The sequence below is a fragment of the Lutra lutra genome, chromosome 5 (assembly GCF_902655055.1).
Source record: "Lutra lutra chromosome 5, mLutLut1.2, whole genome shotgun sequence".
Lineage (NCBI taxonomy): Eukaryota > Metazoa > Chordata > Mammalia > Carnivora > Mustelidae > Lutra > Lutra lutra.
In genome coordinates, this window is record NC_062282.1 from 8,803,475 (window position 1) to 8,822,749 (window position 19,275).

Here is a 19,275-nt window from a genome sequence, read left to right on the forward strand (position 1 = left end):
AAAACCTACCAGGAGAGAGTGTTGTGAGTTCTGTCCTGCTTTCTTATTTGTCGATTCCTGAGGACAGTCGTATCTTGGGTCGGTAGGACCCTTAGTGGCTGGGATATGAACACGGTGTCCAGGGGAAGGTTGGACACCTGGTCATACTGTCCAGGAAGGTTGGACCGGTGACCACACTGTCCAGGCCACAGTAAGACGGGACAACCTCCATAGCTGGAGCTCGGGGCCAGCAGCTACTACTCATACTATTCCTTTACATGGGGGCCACTGGGTGAAAGCTTCTGCCTTCCAGAGGCTCCCGAGGAAAGGGCTAGAGGCTGTCATGATTCTGCTAAGGCTAAGAGTGGCTACCTACTGGCCTTTACTTCACTGCAGGCAGCTCGAGATGAAGTCCAACCGCTCTGAAGAGATCTCTCCTGCTGGACCGTTTTGTGAATTTATCAGAATTGCGCCCCAAGGCCTAGCTCCTAATGTCTTTCTGTTGGAGAATTGTGATTCTGAGCTCCCCCACTTGTAACAATAAGTGCAAGTTTACACACCGAAATGGTTCAAAACAATGCAGTGAACGATGTGTTGGGTTTTTGTGCATTTCTGCTCAGCTTCCCTTCCGACGCCGCACCGATTGTGCGCATCTGTACCACCTGCCGGGCACCCCGCCTGTCCTGGCAAGGGTCTCCATCAGTGTGCGGCCCAGCACCCGGAGGAACCCGTGCCCAGGGTGGACGCCACAAGCTGGGACCTTAGAGCCTGCCTGGGACTCGTGAGACTTTTTCGAAGTTCCTGTCTGGGCTGGTCTGTGGGACAGGGGGAAGGCGCGTGATGTCCCCCATCTGAACCGTGAGAGCCCCACGGGAAAACCGTGCAGATGCGCGTGTGATTTTACCTCGCGTGGGAAGTACAGAGCCCTGTACCTGTCCGAGTGGAAGAAACGGTAACGCTGTCACTAGGGAAGGGATCACTGCACACCGCGGCGAGCCGCCGGCCTTACCTGGTCTTGGGATTTCTTTTTCTTCTTCTTCTTGCCCCAGCACCCGGAACTCTCCGTGTCTTTGCCATTGGCCTCCCCACAGAGCAGCCCGTCCAGCTCATCCGTGCCCATGTGCTGTCCCTGAGACGTTTCTGCTGCCAGCCGGTACGACAGGTTCCTTAAAATGCACACACAGTTTTCAACGGTCTGGAGAACCCAAAAAAAGGAAAAGAAAAAAAAAAAAAAAGGAAAAGAAACAAAGGAGGAATGAATAAAAACTAACCAGCACTCCTCTACCCAGGAAAGCAGTCATTTCCACGTCCCTGATTCTTCCTGGAGACTTTAAGCTCCTGACTCCCGCAGGCTCCCTTGATAGCGACGGTAGAAAGAATTGAGAGAAGCCTGAGAAGGTCCTGAAAAGCTTTCCTTATCCATGCTAGTTACTTTTATAAACAGCTGTCATTGCTGACTGAAGTTCACGGGTGAGCGGTTAAGAATCCACAACATGGGAGAGGTCCCAGATATGGTGCACGCATGCCCCGCTCCCCCCTGGGGACCGGGGCTCAGAATCATCCAGAGTGGGCATGCTCACATGCCCATCAGCTCAGGGAGGGAGACCCTAGTATTTCCCACCCACTAGGGTGCTTTCTGGGAGTAAAAGGAGATATGGATATAAAGCTGGGGGGTCCCAGGCAAACCGAGTGCCAGGATCACTGGGGGCATGAACGTTTCCATGCTCCTGGTTTGTTTGGAGATGGCTGGTGCTCCTGTTTTCTTACTATGGGGCTTAACCAGTGCTTGAGGACACACATTGCGGGGCTGGACACCTGTATGGCCCTTGATCTCCATCTGTTGGCTGTGTGACTTGGACACAGTCACAGTGTGACTCAGACTCAGTAACTTCCTCTGTAAGATGGTCATAATAGCACCCGTGTCTTGGCTTGCTGTGTGGATCAGGGGAGCCGAGTACGAATGAGCAGCGCCCCCTGCCCCCAGGGTCCACATCCATGTCTGTGAGATGTGAAAAGCCTGGGTTGTGTGGCCAGGAGGAATGGAGGCTGCAGACAGAATGGTGGCTGTTCATCCGCTGACCTTCTGTTGGGGAGACTGTCCTGGATTATCCCGGTGGGCCCCTGAGGGTCCTATACAGGAGAGAGGGTGGCAGAGGAAGTGCGGTGAAGTGGTGGGAGAAGGTGTGACCTCTCCGAAGGTGTGACCTCTCCGAAGGTGTGACCTCTCCTTGCAGGGTTTAAAGATGGCGGAAGGGACCACAGCCACAGCCAAGGAATTGTGGGCGCCTCTAGAAGCTGGAGAAGACGAGAAAACGGATTTTCCCCTGAGCTTCCAGAAGGAACGCAGCCCTGGCAACATATTGGTTTTAGCCCAGCAAGACCCACTGGGGACTCCTGAGCCATAAAACAGTAAGATAATCAATTTGGGTTGTTTTAAGCCGCATGTTTGTGGCAACTTGCTAGAGCAGCAACGGGAAACAAACCCAGTGTGGACATACTGAGAGGTACTCCTGGCCCACAGTAAACACCATACGAGCACTCAGACCACAAACAGTGGTCCAGACGGCCCTGCTGGCAAATCTAGAACATAGGACCAGGGCCCACGACTCTAGGTTTGAGGCCTGGCTCTGCCGTTTCAGGAGCTATGTGACCTTGCGGCCAAGTGCTTAATCTCTCTGTACCTCCAGGTCCTTCCAAAGACCCTTCCTCTGAAATACCATCACATGGGAGGCAAGGCTTCACACATGAACTTCGATCAACCTTTTGACCTTTGTCCCACAATTGATGAACGGTGGGAAGAGTAAAAATACACCCAATTAAAAAAAACAAAAACAAAACCAAAATCCCAATGGGGAAAGAAATTGAACGGAGCTAAGTTTTATTTTTAAAAGCTTGCCAGTTTGGTTATGGCTTCTCAGGCTTCTGCTGTGTGCACCAGCAAGTGAGCCAGATATCGTGGTTCCGTTTCACAGGTCAAGGGGATGAGACCCCTGGCACATAGGACCACCTCTCTCTGGTCCTGGGTCCAGCCTGCGAGGGGCAGAGGCCACACTGCTCTCCTCCCAGGACAGGAATCTGGGCAAAGGTTGAGCCTGTGTGTTTGACTTGGCTACTGGGGGTATGACAATCAACGAGGAAAACTGGTTTCCAGGATCTGTCTCTGGAGCCTTTGCCATTCCAGATCTGTCCTGTCAGCTTTTCAAGGTTTCCAGGCAGCTAATCCCACAGGCTTTGAGTCAACTTGATTTTCTATTTCAAGCATCCTCTCAGCATCAAAAAAGGAACCGGCATGAAAGCAGGTAAACACAGGACGATGCATGAAAGAGAGAAAAGTCTCTCCCTGAAAGGAAAATGTTATGGCATAAGTCAGAACGATTTTTAAATCAGCTCAAACTGATTTTTCTTACATCAATGACTTGGGAGAATCAACTTCTTTCTCATCCTGCTGTTCTTCTTCCCCGGGGGCATCTCCGTGCCTCTGTTTAACAAATGACTGCCGGGGAACACATCCACAGCCATTTCCAGAAATGCTTTATAATCTACCTGTGGCTGGGGGATAATGTGGGAGAAGCTGGAGGGGGAGAGGAAGTGGGGTTGGCGGAGGAAGGGGGTGCAGAGGAGAGGACGGGACAGGGCGAGGGAGTCACCGGGCCTGACCTGCTCTCTCCAGCCAGGCTTGCTGTGGAAGGGTCACCCACTCAAGCTCTTCTCTCTATGGGAGTGGGGGAAAGAGCACAGAAAAGCAAGGCGGCTACCGCCCTTCTCTGGGACACCAGTAGAAGGCACACGGCCCCTGGTGGCTCTGCTTTGGACATCCATTGCTGTCACCAGTGCTTTTAGCCGCTCCTCTGGGACACAAGCATCATTTTGACTCCTTATTTTCTATCACAAAGGGCTACTTTGGAAGTTGTCTGTGGACTGCGCTACCGCAGGGGAACCCATTCAGCAAACAGTCCCAATTACAGGCGCTGAGCTGAGTTTGCACGGGTTCCAGACCCTTTAATGCTGGCCTTTAAGAGAATGTGCGCTCCTTCCTCCTCTACCTTGTCCTTGTAAAAGCTAAAACGGGACCAGGCAGAGGGCCAGGTGGGACACTGGGGGACCATAATACGTTAGACCTTCATGGAACGTTCTGGCCAGAAAGTCACTACTAAGTCACTTGTGACTTCTGATCCATTCAGAAGCGGTGACGATCCTCTTCATCCTGAAGTTGGGGGTACCTGGGGACAGTCCCCAGTGAGCAGGAGCTGGAGGTGACACACACCCCCACAAGCCTGGGGCTCTTGCAGCTTCATCAGAAATCACCATGTCTTCTCCCTCGCCCTCAACACTCCAAGCGATCCCAGGTTCCTCCTTTGAATATAAGGTGGACATTAAACGAGGGGATCTCCCAGGGTCTCCAGGGATCTAGCCATCTACCACATCCGAAAAGAGGCATGGGGGCTCACAGCACTTTGTTTTGGGACCAAGCTTCCGAAGGCTACCTTCCCATCAGTGTTGGCTTGGGTACCTGGCCAATGCAAGAGGCTGTGGAGTCTGATTTTATTTTCAACCCCAAGGTCCAGTCTTAAAGCTCTCTTTGTATCCATCCCAGTAGGAGGCTTCGGGTCCCGATGCTGTAGTCTTTACTGCTCTGAATGCGGAGATCCTGGGCATGGCAGCCTTCCTAAATTACCTCCCACAGCTCATTTAAAGATCTTTGGTCTATTACGTTAACAAGCATCTGTAAATACTCAAGACATCTTGACCGGTCATTTTTTTTTAGGGACTTAATTTTCTTATCAATGATATTAAAAGTTCTAAAATGGCTATAAAGGGTATTTACAAGAGGGGTTGATTAAATTTTAGTGCTTCATATTCCGTCTTTGAAATTGGTAACACTTGCAGAGTAAGTTCACGGATGCCCATGTAACATGTAACTCGACGGTGGTGACCGGATGACAAACCGCGTTCATAACTGCAGCAGACTAGTACTCAGAGGGCCGGAGTTCCAGAAGGTGTGTGCACCCACGATTATAGAGAGGAGGGCTCGGCTACCAGCAATTGTCTCACTTTCTCAGCCATTCCACCGTGCAGGCAAGGTGGAGAACTGGGAAGTCTTTCCCCATGCCCGTTGGTAACTTACAGGATAAAACCACTCTTACCTGTTCTTTACCTGACTTTGTAACTTAATTATGTTTCATTGTCTTCCTGATCAGAGTCCATTTCAAAGCTGTAGCTAATCTGCTGACGTGGGCTCTCAGTGGAGGACACACGACAAATCACCTGATGAACTTTTAAAGGAACGCAAATCTGAGAGCAGAGGGGGACCCTCCAAGTCAGAGGGCTGTGACGGGGTCTAGGCACATGGCTGGGGGTTTATACCAGGATGAGTTCTGTTCCCCTGGGGGACACTGGGCAATGGTTGGAAACATTTTCGTTTGACATCACCGTGAAGGGAGATGCGATTGGCATCCAGTGGGAAGAACCAAGGTTGTTGCTCAACTTCTTACAAGGCACAGGATGGCCCCACAACATGGAATAACTTGGCCCAAAATGCCAAAATGTGGCTCTGGAGAAATTCTCATTGAGGTCTTGTATGTATCGCATGGGTCACTTAAAAAGCATAAGTAAAGTCTGTGGTTATATCGGGATGTTATTCCTGACAATTTTAGATCGAATCGAAACCAAACAAAAGGCAAATGAAGGCAAAACAAAATACCTCCCACAGTGGAAAAGCCCACCCAGTTCTATTCTGGTTTCTGATCCGAAACACTGACTAGATTCTGAGTGAACATGTGGACATTCCCATTCACTTAGATTGTGACCAAGGTTCTTCAGTCTTAAGGCATTTTTAAAATGGGATTTGATAAAATTAACATTTGTAAAAAGCTAACTTGTAAGAATACAGAATTATTCAAAGCTCAGGTAGTTTTAATATTCCTCTGTCTTTTGAAAGCAGACTTTACAAACTAAAACTGGAAGCTTTTACAGTGGGTCATGTGGTGTGCAAATGTTTACACACTCATCTGGTTGGAGGAACTCAGAACAATCCATGTTTCTATTCATTATTAATTGAGATGTAGGTGTCTAGTTCTAGGCTAGGATTAGAAATCATCCAGAAGACGCTGGATTCCTATGGGGAGACCAAGACAGATCCCAGAGTGAAGGCATTAAGCACAGCATTAGCTCTCCGCTGTTGTTAGTCATTGCTTAGTCCCTTGGGCATCTTTAGTCTCTAAGATGTTCAATCTATGCAAACACAACAAACCTTGCTGTCGATCTCGCTGCTCCCCAGCGCGGACTGGATCACGTAGAGCAGCGCGTCTGTGAGCCCGTCACATTCCCGCATCCTCCTGCGGGCCTCCTCTCCGGCTGAGCTAACATTCCTGCAAAGCAAAAAGCGGCGTCAGTAACCTCCGCGGGGGTCCCCCAGAGAACCTTCTTCCACTCCCGCCTCCAGAATGTTTAACCAAGAACACAGCGTGAACGAGGATGGCTGGCTGGCACCAATGCACCCCGGAACCGGCTGAATCCCGGGCATCTGCTGTACAGCTAGCGACATGGGGAGACAGACTTCCGAACATGTGATCTAGGACGGTCCTGTGACCGTGGAGGATGGAGACTCTTAGAAAGTCTTCGAGGTTTACTCCACTGACAGTGGAAGAGGGAAACCAGAAACTCTTTGAATCAAAGCCTTCTTCGTTGAGAAATGTAAAAGAATGTTTTCCAGAGTCAGAGCTCCCAACTTACTGGAATATTTTAGCGATCTGATTTCACCTGCCTCGATACACCTACCTCGGTCCCGCCAGCAGTAAACTTCTAGGATTTTATTCTAAGAACATAGGGAGGGTTTTCTGTGAAAATTTAAACATTGGGATGCCCATGGCGCCTTTGATGGGCAGGAGTGGCCCACGATCCTTCCCATACCAGTGGACGTTGAGCTTAAGCCAACAGAAGGAGGGGATGGTCAGGGAAGATGCAGCGGGGAAGCAGAGAGATCTCCCACCCCTACAAAAGACATGAGACAAGTCTCGTCAAGGGTTGGGGTGCTTTTAGTGACCCCGCCATCTGAGAGCATGTTTTCCCTCTCCTACCCAGGGTTAGGATTTGGTTTAGGTAGAGGACTTCTGCAGTCACTCACAGAAACACAACCTGTTGGAGGGATGCTGGAGGTGAGTTAAGAGAAGGTACAAAGGGGTTGAAGGAATTTAGAGACCACGGGGAAGCGTGATCTCTCAAGAATGACCCAGCAGGGCAATGGCGCTCCAGCCTGGCTGGTAGCGGGATCACCTGGAGGAGATGCCAGGCCCCACTTTGGGCTCTTGGGCGGAGCTGGATAGCTTCCTGTTTGGTGACGCTGACGTTGAGAACTACGGCTCGGACCCCGGCTCCAGGGAGAGGGTTCGGTTGGGGAGGGCGGCGCTCGTTGCTGACTGCTGGGTGCGGCCACGTGGCTGGACTCAAGAATCAGGCCGTGGGCAGAGCCTGCAGGAGACACTGACCAGCATGAGTCTCACGCCCACACCGTAATCGACACTAGTCTTCCCGTCTCGTTCTCAAAATGTCCTTCAAAGTTACACTTCATTCTGTTTTACGGATGAGAACACTGAGGCGCTGAGAGCCCCAAGGCGGTAAGTGGAGCGGCTGGACCAGAACCAGGTCTCTGGGAAAGAGGAAGGCGGCGACGCCTTCAGGTTGATGCCTAACGTGGACACACCACTTTTTTTAAGGAATGAAAGTAAAATAGGCCTAAGGCTAAAATGCTAAATGCTAAAATGCTACGGAACATAAATGTTCTCTTCGATTATCTAGAAGGTTCTGCAGGATGTGTTTAAATAGGATCTCTCTGCATTTGAATGTAAGACTGGGAAAGGTTATTCAATTCAAATTAGTATTTTTGGCATTTGCTGATCTTAAAATATAAACAAAATTTCTCAGTTCCTTAGATAATATAACTGGGCAAACATTGATGGTATTTTTATGTAAAGTGTTACGGACACCCCCTGGGGGGGCCCACCCTCATTTCTGACAGGACGGGGAGGGAGGAAGAACTTTCCGCAGGAAGAAGCTGTGAGACTGTTGTTCTACGCTGGAAGGATGGCCTTTGTGAGAGAGCGTTTTTAGACCATTCCTCCTTGAAACGATTTTCGCCAGGTCGAGCACTGAGGCTGTCAGAGTAATAGGCTTGTCAGAAATTCAGACCTCTTGGGGCAGAAGAATGCTGGATGGCCACGTGCACCTGTGTGTTTAAATCTTGCCTCCGTACTTTGAGGGGGTCGTGTTTCCAATAACAGAATGATGGCATTCAGTCTTGAAAGTGCCTTAGGGGTAGCTCTGGACACCCCAGTCTAAAATCCCTCCTCCCTGGCTGAGGAGCGCTCAGTCTCTCTCCTGAGTAGCCTGACGATCAGGACCGACTGCAACCTGGTTCACAAACACACTTGGAAGTGATCAGCCTGTGTTCACTGGTAATCAATGAACAGGTGGGCAACCGAGAGCAAAATCAGGAACTCACAACTCTGTCAACTTTACGAGTTGTGAATGTTAATCTGAGCAGTCTTCTTTATTCTGTTTGATTCTAGTCTAGTCACCTCCAAAATTAAAAAGTTATTACCCATTGTTGGGTCAGTGGGCTCTGGGAGTGCAGGAGGAACAATAGAAATGACCGCTGGGTCCCCACCATCTTCCAACCTCCTCCCCCACTTTCCTTCACCCTTGACTCTCCTGCCAAAAGGATGTATGCCCCTTCACATCTCCATAGGTAACCCGATACCTATGCAGGAAACAGATAAAAGACCCCCGCCAACTCCCTCCCAGTGCGACTTCCCCCACTCCCCTTTCCGGAGTCGAGGAACCTCGCCCAAGGGTGCCCACCTCCTCCCGGCGCAACTTTCCTGGCTCCCCTTCTCCTGAGCCCTGAAACTTTGCCGGAGAGTGCCTTTAATAAATCTCGCCTTGCACCCACTTCACCTGGTGTCATGTTTATCTTGCCTATAAAACCTTACACCCATCTGCTATATTAAAATGTGCAGATGTTGAGGGTGCCCGACTGGCCCAGTCAGTGGAGTGGGCGACTCAGTCTTGGTGCTGTGAGTTCGTTCCCGAGCCCCATGGTGGGTGTCGAGGTTACTTAACAATAACATCTTTAAAAAATGTGTAAAATATTGATAAATGAGAAAGACTGGTAAGTTAGGATCCCCATAGAGAAGGAGAAACGAGGGACACACACACACATACACACAAACATGTGTAAACACACACAACATACCCAAGTAAACACACACATACACACACCCCTATGATACAGAGGGAAGGAGGGAGTTACCACAGCGTCTACCGGTATGATGATGCTCAGTACATATTTTTAAACAGAATGAGGTGCGCATGTGTCTTTTAATCAATGATGTCCCAGAAACCTTTGGGGTTGGGTTCACGTTTAAGCCACTATTCCTGAATGAGGAAACATATCAGAAGGGTACCCCTGGCTTTATACTCTGGAGGGGAGGAGAGTTTCCTCTTTCTCCTTTCCCCCCACAAAACAGATCTACTGTATTATACATGTTTCATTGGTTAAAAATAAAAAAACTCAACAACTTTGTGTGTTGGTCACCGTAACAATTAATTGTAATTATGGTCCCAAGTAAGTGACGATGAGCCAGTGTTCAACCTACAAAGTCCCTCCCTCCTGCTACACTTAAAACCATCTTCTGCCCTTCTTGATGTCTGACGAGAAACTGGTACAGCAAAATTCCACATGTAAACACACCATTAAAACAAACACTTAACAGATTATTTATAAAAAGCGCAAAGATGGTACGATCGCTTTTCCTTAGAAATAATCTTCATAATCTTGATTGAATTGTCAGTTTACATGTTATTTGGAAATTTCTGCCTAAAGTAGTTTCTACCATCTTTTTATCTAATTGATAAAAAAAGAAACATTTTTACTTCTTACAATTAAAAGATATAAAATCTCTTAGGATCTCTTCTGTTCCAGCGTAACTTGTTAAACTGCTTATTTTCCCTATCTTCGGTGCTATATTTGAAACCTCGTTTCTCAGCTTCCATCACTCACTGAGCTTATTAAGAACAAATTCAATATATGCAGCTCTCGTAGGATCCCAAGTGGCCCTTGTTCCCTAAGTTCAAAGGAATGAATGCTGCCTGGCACACGGAAGACCTTATCTTATGTGTCTCTACTTCTGATGGCAGGATATAGACAGTCAAACTGCAGAGAAAACCCACGGATGAGGATTTTAGCAACGACTCAACTTGAAATCAGCCTCTCTTCTCCACACTGCCCTTGCTCTGTGAATCTTACTGGTCGCCCCTAACTTTGGATTAGAGTTATTTCAGCTGTGACCGTCTTGCTGCTTGGGAACCTCTGGAGGGTAGAGGGCGTGTCATTGTTGTCTGTATACCCAGGAGGCAGCTGAGTGCCCCACCCCAGCTAGATGCTGGGGCAAGTTGGTTATAACATGTGCATTCAGCTCTTCCAGTGGGCTGGAATTCATGTGATGGATTTCCCTCTGCCCTCCGTACTCTTCGGATGATATCAGATGTCGGTTACATCAAGAATGCGGGCTTCTTATGCTGTGGCTGTGCTCTGCCACTCCAGTCCCCACCCTGGATTACTCAGGTCAGCCTCAATTTGGGAATAAAGAAAGAAAAAAAAAAAAGACAACTGAAAATAGCATGTGGTCTCTCAAGCCAGTATCATATCTCAAACTAAACCAGTCTGAGATATAAGCTTTCTTAGGACTGTTGATGATATCGATCATACACACTGGAGAAAACTGCACCATGTTGCTGCGTAGAGCCGGTTGGGTATTCCTGATTCACAGCTATCTTCACCCCAGGCTTGCAGGAAGAGGTTTCTGGCTCAGTTTCTCTTCCTGTGCTCTCTGCTACCTCCTTGCCTCTCCACTCCCCTGCTCCTTGGCCTTTATGATCTGCCTCCACCTGGGGTCATCTCATACCAGGTCCATCCCCATCACCTTGAGGCCTAGGTCCTTCCGGCCCATCTCTGGGCTGGGGTTCCCTGGGCTACTTAGTCTCATCTCACCAGCAGCGTCCAGATGTTGGGTCTCTGGGGCCCTGGGCTGAGCTTCTGAGACCACACACCAGTGTGAGGAGTGGGATGGGGTTGTCAGGATTTTCAGAGAGCAGAGCTCAGACTGTTTCAAGAAATATGGGTGGTCCCAAGCCAAAGCCGAAATACAAGGCGACACACTCAAGAAGGCCTTGATGCCAACACAGCAGGGCAGGCAGGGGGAGAGGCAGAATCCATCATGGATGACGGCACAGAGTAGACCAGGAGTGCCAGAGCTGGGTCTGGGGATATGAGGGACCCCCAGGGGCTTGAGCCTCTGTACCCTCAACCACAGATAAGGAGAGTCTGTCTGGGGATCAGAGGCTGCCGACCCCCACCCGCCACCCCCACCAGCAATGCTTTCCTTTCTGCATCTAGGCCCACTGCCTTTGAGCAGTCACGCTCAAAGGTCTACACTTGGTCCGACCTCTGCCTCGGCCCTTCACCCCCTCTTTGTTGTTCCAGGCACAAGCTTCTAGGACACCTGTAACACCTGACGTTTGAGGTTGGTCCCCCAGTGATGCGGGCAGCATCAGCTTTTGTCGCTGGCTGCCCCTAACTTCCTGCGGTACAGCACTTAGTAGGAACCGAGCGGATAACGAGGAAGTGCAACCGTGCACAGCTGTTCGCAGGCCTGCCTGCCTCCTTCTGGACCAGTGGCTGTTTCCTGAAGCCATGTGGCTACCTGAGAACATAAGCCAATGTGTCTGGGAACGCTGTGGTTCCCACAAACAGGCCTCCCCAACGGACAATGTCCTGTGTGGAGGCTGAGAAGCCTGCTCAAGTTAGCTGGGCTCCTTGAGGGCCTAGTTTTTGGTATATTCCCTAACACCAGACCTGTGCACAGCCCAGAAGTTCTCAAACCTCCACGGCACCCAAATCATCTCTGCAACTGGATTAAAACGGAGAAGCCTAGGTCCTTACCCTCCTCAGCGTGCTCTCTTAGCTCTCTGGGTGATGCCCTGCATGCCGGAGCATGAGAACCTCTCTCTTAGCAGGAAATCCAACAGCAGGAAATTGAAATATTTGTTAAATGACCATGTAGCTGTCCAGTGTGTGCTACATGGTACATAAACTCTTAAAGATACTCCTAAAGGTGTCCTCTTCCTAACGGGGGTGGGGGGGGTGGGTGGGGGTGGGGGGTGGGGGTGGGCACATGTCCCACAACGACGCATACATTTATTTTAATTTAAAATCAATTAATTAACATAGAGTGTATTATTACTTTCAGTGGTAGAGTTTAGTGATTCATCAGCGGCATCCAACATCCAGGGCCCATTACAGCATGTCCCCTCCTTAACACCCATCTCCCAGTTACCCCATCCCTCCACCTACCTCCCCTCCAGCAGCAATGCATTCAGACCGACTGTCATAGGGTCCCAACAGGAAGACTGTGAAAATCTTGGAACTAACACTAAATGTGTGAGGGGAAATCTAAGCAAAGCACAAATGTGCATCATCTCAACTTCCTGACCATGTGATGACCAAGGAACTCTGTAACTTCTCATAAATGACCTGGTCTGCGTTAAGCATGAGAATGGGAAATAGTAGCAATCATGCTCAAGCCATGCTCCCATGAAGTAGGCTTGCTTTTGCTTTAGCTAAAAACATTCCATTTTAAAGAGATCCTTCCATCCACACATCTAAATAAATCATGAGTTGAGAACTTTTTCTGTAAGGAGCTGGAGAGTGAATATTTCAGGTTTGGGAACCCCATAGGTCTCTGTAACTTCTCTTCCTCCTCCTTCTTTTAAGAACCTTTTAAAAATTTAAGACCCACTCTTATTTACAGCCATACAAAAACATATCATGGGTGGGATTTGGCTCATGGGCCCTAGTTTGCCAACCCCTGGCCTAGATTCTCATCGGAAGCCCCATTATAGGATTCAGGAGGAGTCTCTGAAGCCCTGATATTATCCTCAAAATTTCATATAGTTTTATACAAATGCTACATGCATGTTTTTTTTTTTTTTCCTGTGATAAAGGAATAGGACTTTCATTGTATTCCGAGGCTGGGACCCCGAAATTCCAAGAACCTCCAGTCAAAATCAGCAGTGCCCTTGGTCTGAGCAGAACATTGCTGTCCTAAATCTAGAACTCTAGCTTCAAGATTCAGACACATTTGTCTCCATGGGTAAATAGTAACTATGCCTTCTTCTGTCCTTCAAAAATCCCTGGGAGAGCTTGTGGGTGGGTTCCAAAATCACTGACCGAGAAACCCCAGATCTCTTCTTCCATGTGGGAAAGGCGAGTGTACAGGGTTGGGGAGGAAGGGGTCTTCTGGCCAGTCAGCTGGGTCAACATAGCGACCAATGTCCAGCCCAACCACTCACTCCAGGTCAGCAGTTACAGGGTCCATGGGGACAGTGTGAGCCCTGCCAAGCAAGTCTCAGAGCAGCCACCACAGAGAAGGGGTGACCACCATAGAAAACATTAGAGTTCATCCTCTTCATCTATAGCTTCTCTGCAGAAAGAGAGAGCTTATTTCCTTATTATCCAATAACTTCAACAAAGATGGATTCTCTCGTGCCCCTGCCATGGTCTCATAGCTGGGGCTCCCCAGATGTGAAGGCATGTGCCTTGCCTGGGTCTACGCATCTGTAATGTGTGGATGGGGATGTCTGAGTCACTAGCTCATGCGGTGACACAGCCCAGTGGTCTGGACCTGGTGCCGACTCTTTGCAGTAAATGTCAATCACTCCAGCTGCTTCTCACTCAGAGACATCCACACAAGAGTGAGAGAGACCCCCTACCTGGAACATGGACGGCAGGCACACGGAGAGGATAAGGGGCGAGCACAGAAGAGACTGGAAGGTTTCATCATGACAGTGACAACCTCATTGTTTACATGTTCATCACTAATTTTAAAAAAAATCTGAAGCTATTGGAAAAGTATTCAAACAATGGGGAAAATAAATGAATAAAAGTGAACATCCTCACTCTTTTCTTCCCTTCTGTCCAAGGGAATCACAGGGACTCTGTGAGGTTTAACATTCAAGATTATTTTCTATTCCTGCAAATAAACTGTGTAGGTATGTTTTTGCTTTTCACCATAGTGGCTCATCAGACACCTTGCTTGATTTTATCCCATATTTTCTTTTAAAGAGAGAGAGAGAGAGAGAAGCAGGTGCATGGCAGGGAGAGAGGGAGAAACTCAAGCAGGCTTCATGCTCATGGAGCCCAACATGGAGCTTAGTCTCATGATCTTGAGGTCATGACCTGAGCCAAAACCAAGAGCTGGATGCTTACCTGACTGAGCCATCCAGACACCCCTTCTTTTATCCTTTAAAAGCCTATCTCTGCCTCTTTTCATGACTGTACCTACCTATTTACTCTATTCAATGAATGACTTTGGATATTCCATGTATAAATATTTCATAACTTATAATTTAAGAAATGATTACCCTATTAAAAGACATCCAAGTCATTTTTAATTTTTGGCTATAATAAGTAACATTGAACAGAGATTTGGAGGAGTTATGGGTTTTGTGAGATGGACCCTATGGAACCAGAAGAAAGGATAACAGATCAATCAGTTCAAAGCAACAAACCAATCCACTTGGACTGGGTACTGACACTGCTCTACACTCAAGGCCAAGTCTTGGGATAGAAAGAAAAGAACGCCTGGCCCTTGTCCTTCAGATCTCACAGTCTGGCAGGGAAGCAGACACATCTCATCCACGTGAAACCAGCGGTATGAAGAACATGGGAACCAATCTCCCTTGGAAACGATGCCTGGGTGTGCCTAGAAAATAAACTTTGGCTGAGATGGATGGAAGTCTTACTACTCACCTTTAAGTTGTAATTAAAATCTTTGCTGAGGTTGTACTTCTGTAAATTTGGATATCAACTGTTTTCCTTAACATCTGTAGAGCATGCCATGGGTTGGATTTAAGAACACAGAGTACAGTAAATGAGTTCTTAGCAAGAAAGCATTTTATGCATACTTAGTAGAATGGACCTTGAATTTGAAGGGCAAGATGTAAATCACACATACAGGCTCAGGGGTGGTTTCCAGTGAACAGCCTGTGTCAATACCAACCAAGTACATCCATGACATGTGGGGGCTCCAGGCCACTCTTGGCATGAGCAGAGGGAGGACACATCGGGAGAGGTGGCAATCTGTGCAATTGCCAATTCCAGCATGTGCATCTCCATCTTCACTAAGCCTGGCATGTAAGCCAGCCCTTCTGCTTAGCAAAACCACAGACTCCTGCTTCACCGGGGTAAAGCTTCCTGATGCTTTTTGCCTAAACCACATGACTGGTGCTAAGTCTTTTTTGACCTCCAGCTATCAAGAGGGAACCAAAGCAAGGTTCCCCTCACCTGCCTGGTGAATTCGAGTCATTCAAGAGGCTCTTCCAGTGTTGTCATTTTCTGATGTGGTACCCTCAGTGCGGAGCCATGGATGCCAGAAGAGACATCCCTGGCCTTGAAACCTCATGGGGGTGTGCTGGGCTGGATTTCCAAACTTGGAACCAGTTCTCTATTTTATTTTCCATTTCTCCCCTTCTGGAACTGGCATGTCTCTAATTATCATCCTATGCCTGTCCCACCAGCACTTGTCGGGAGCAGATAAGCTGTTCTTTTGGTATTAATGGCTCCCCGAAATGTTTATGTCCTAATGCCTGGAACCCATGAATAGGTTACTGTAAATGGAAGAAGGGACTCTGCAGAGGGCATGAAGGTTATGGACTTTACAATAGGGAGATTCCCCCCTGGATGATCGCTGTGGACCCAAGGAGCATTAAGAGCAGGGTGCAGGGGTGCCTGGGTGGCCCAGTGGGTTAAAGCCTCTGCCTTCGGCTCAGGTCATGATCCTAAGGTCCTGGGATCGAGCCCCACATTGGGCTCTCTGCTTAGTGGGGAGTCTGCTTCCCCCTCTCTCTCTGCCTGCCTCTCTGCCTACTTGTGATCTCTGTCTGTCAAATAAATAAATAAATAATCTTAAAAAAAAAAAAAAAAAGCAGGGTGCATTCTCTGGGTGGACCCAGTGCGATGCAGTAGAAGGGAAAGTCAGAGAGAGCTCAGGCATAAAGGATTCAACTCCCCATGGCTGGCTGTGACCCGGAGGGGGCCATGGGCAAGGCTGAGAGAGAGGCTGCCAGCTCTCAGCTGACAGCCTACAAGGAAACAGGGTCCGTGATCCCACAGCCAGAAAGAATTCAGTTCTGGCCACAACCCGAAGAAGCTTGGACAAATCTTCTCCCAAGAGCCATTAGTGAGGAACACAACCCTGACGACCCCTTGATCTTAAATTGGTGAGAATGGTGTCAGACTTCTAACTCACAGGAACCATAGTATATTAAGTCTGTGTCATCATCCTAAGTCACTAAGTTTGTGGTCATTTCTTACAGCAGCAGTTGGAAACTAGTACAGTAACTTTTGCTTGTTTTACCCAACAGTAAATGAAAATCTTCTTGACACACGCCTATGCATTTCACAGCCCAGCCTTTCCCTGGAAGACGGTTTATCTGTCATGGACTCATGCAAGTTTCGAGAACGTATTTCCAGATGACAAAAAAAAAAAAAAAATTGTATTGTCTTGATCAAGACCAAAATGCCACCTATATGAGGTTCAAAATTCTTCCTCGGGGCATGTGTGTAGGAGACACGGTGAGCTGGTGGCACACGCAGCATCTGTCCTTAACGACGCTGGGCCAGGCGGTGCTCTAGCTACCTCCGAATGCGCTGCATCGGAACACGGGTGTGATGTGATGATGCATGTTTTGAGACAAAAGTACATTGCTTTCAGGGCGCCTGGGTGGCTCAGTGGGTTAAGCCTCTGCCTTCGGCTCAGGTCATGGTCTCTGGGTCCAGGGCTCGAGCCCCGCATTGGGCTCTCTGCTCAGCAGGGAGCCTGCTTCCCCCCCCCCCCCACCGCCCTGCCTGCCTCTCTGCCTACTTGTGATCTCTGTCTGTCAAATAAATAAATAAAATCTTTTTAAAAAAAAGTACATTGCTTTCATTGGTTTTGCCCTCTCTCTGATCTGATCAGCCATGAGAGAGCTACCAGATATGCGGGCATCAGCTGGGACCAGACTGCTTTCCTGCTTGGTCACTACCTTTCACTCCTGCCAGCCCTCTTCCTACAGAAGGGGCTCCTGAAAACCTCAGACTTCACAGCTTCTGGTGAACAGAGTGGGTAGTGGGTGGTAGTCTATTCTGGGGGGATAATGAGCACGCTGGATTATAAGGGAGAGGAACAGGCGATGTCCTAGCTCTGCTAGAGTGAAGTCTCTGGCGGGGACTCATTATTCCAGTGAATTCCTGGAGCATTATCGGAAATGCCCACCCTAAGTACCAATCGGTATGAATGGTCCGGGTTTCCTCTGCTATGCAAAAGTAGAGGGCTCCCAGGAAACCTCCCACAAGTGGATGTGTAAAGCAAAGAAGCAATTACCATTAATTTATATGGATATGATTTTGGGGCCATCCCAGACCCCAAATCTCCTCTCTTAGGCTCTCCTGATGCCTGAGGGCACATGGCTAACAAATGCACAAAATACCTGGACGTAAAGCCCAGATGCTCACGTGCTCACAGACATCGATCAAAGCTCTGGGGGCTGGATGCTGAGATGCTGGGCGTGGTGCAGGGAAGGAGCTAGGCGGGACCCTTGTCGCTGCTCTGGGTGTCCTGCCTCTACCCCAGGTCTCTGCAAAACCAACACACAACGCTCTTTTTGCTTTTCATGTTTTTTCTGTAAAACCAAAATCCTCTATGGATTTCTTTTTGTTTGTGAAAACAGCTCCTCATGCAGATTTGTTTGTTTTGTTTTGTTTCGTCATTGGTAAAAGCAACGCGGCCTAATGCAAACTTTTCGAAAACCGAGGACCCCGTTTTAGGATGAGCCACACCTCTGAACGTTTTGATTGGGTACAAATAACAAAGCTGAAATTACTTGAAAAGCTCTTGAGTTCTCTTTACACATATGGGTTTCCTTAGCTGGCACTTTATCACAGCCAAGTCAGAACAATTTCCAGAGAAATAAATTTCCCTCCCCGCCCTTTTTTTTTAAAGATTAGCACAGTCTTGCTTTCGGATTCCTACTATGCACCTTCTTGTCTTCTCTCAAGGAAGGCAATTTCTTTATAAATCCGGACAGTGATGGCTTGGTAATTGCTTTGTTGAGCTGCAGGGACAGAACGCTTCAGTGGCCTAAAGACCAACTACCTACCGGGCTGGCCGTGAACTTGGCTCCCGAGGGGCCCTCGGAGCAGTGGTCCCTACATGCACACACCCCACCCACCCTCTTAAGTGGAAATCAGCAGAGAGAGATGGATGAACTCTTCCTTTGTTGGCTATTCAACACTGCCCCCCACTTTTATTTATTTATTTATTTGACAGAGAGAGATCACAAGTATGCAGAGAGGCAGGTAGAGAGAGAAGAGGAAGCAGGCTCCCCGCTGAGCAGAGAGCCCGATGCGGGGCTCAATCCCAGGACCCTGAGATCATGACCTGAGCCGAAGGCAGTGGCTTAACCCACTGAGCCACCCAGGCTTTTAAGAATGCCTAGATCCGTGCCTTCTGGAGCTAGCCATGCATCGGGCACATTGTTCCAAAGCAGCCCAGAGTGGAACCAAAAATACCCAAATTAAAAGATACCCTGTGTCTGGCAAGTACTACCTAGGGTTTTAGCTTCATGATTCCAATTAAAATTGATGGACGCCACAGAGTTAACTGCTCTATGAAATGTCTGCTGCGAGTTTCCCATCGGGCTAAATTACAAGGAAATCACAGGGAAAAAGAAGTGAGTGTTTCATGGCTAAGGCCGTTAACTGTGAACCTAATTGTGCCTGCGGTCCTCTGTGCTCAGTGAACATCTCTGTTGTTTCCTAACTTGCAGGACTTAGGAGCTAGCTGTGCTCACTGTGCCTCGAATCTGGAGTTACCTAGATCACGCATCAAGTCTGGAGCCCTGCCATGTGCCCAAGCTTCTGAGCCAATGTCCAGCTACCCCACATTCCACTGATGCCCCAGACAGTTCCCTTTGGCATGTTTGTGGCAGGTCCTTTGTGCTGACTCAGAACCAGGGAGCATCTCTGCTCCCTTCCACGAGTCCGGCATCCAACTTCAGTCCTGGTACCTCTGTCTGCCATTGAGGGGGCTTTCAGTCAGGGGTAGGTACCACCCCTGCAGCAGGCATCCCCCCGAAACAAAACCGTGGGCCAGCCATGGCCCGTTTATAGATGCAACAGCAAAGAGAAAATATCGTGGTCAA

General features: G+C 48.6%; 1 protein-coding gene across 4 annotated transcripts in view; it reads right to left on the reverse strand.

Annotated features, from left to right (window-relative positions):
- CTNND2 (catenin delta 2) overlaps nucleotides 1-19,275 on the reverse strand; it is a 915,285-nt gene that overhangs the window by 129,322 nt on the left and 766,688 nt on the right. For all 4 annotated transcript variants that reach the window (XM_047730983.1, XM_047730982.1, XM_047730984.1 and 1 more), the window contains 2 exons: nucleotides 6,230-6,347; nucleotides 989-1,174 (listed from right to left, as the gene is read on the reverse strand). In XM_047730983.1, coding sequence (XP_047586939.1) covers nucleotides 989-1,174; nucleotides 6,230-6,347 — 304 coding nt within the window. The remainder of the gene's footprint in view (nucleotides 1-988; nucleotides 1,175-6,229; nucleotides 6,348-19,275) is intronic.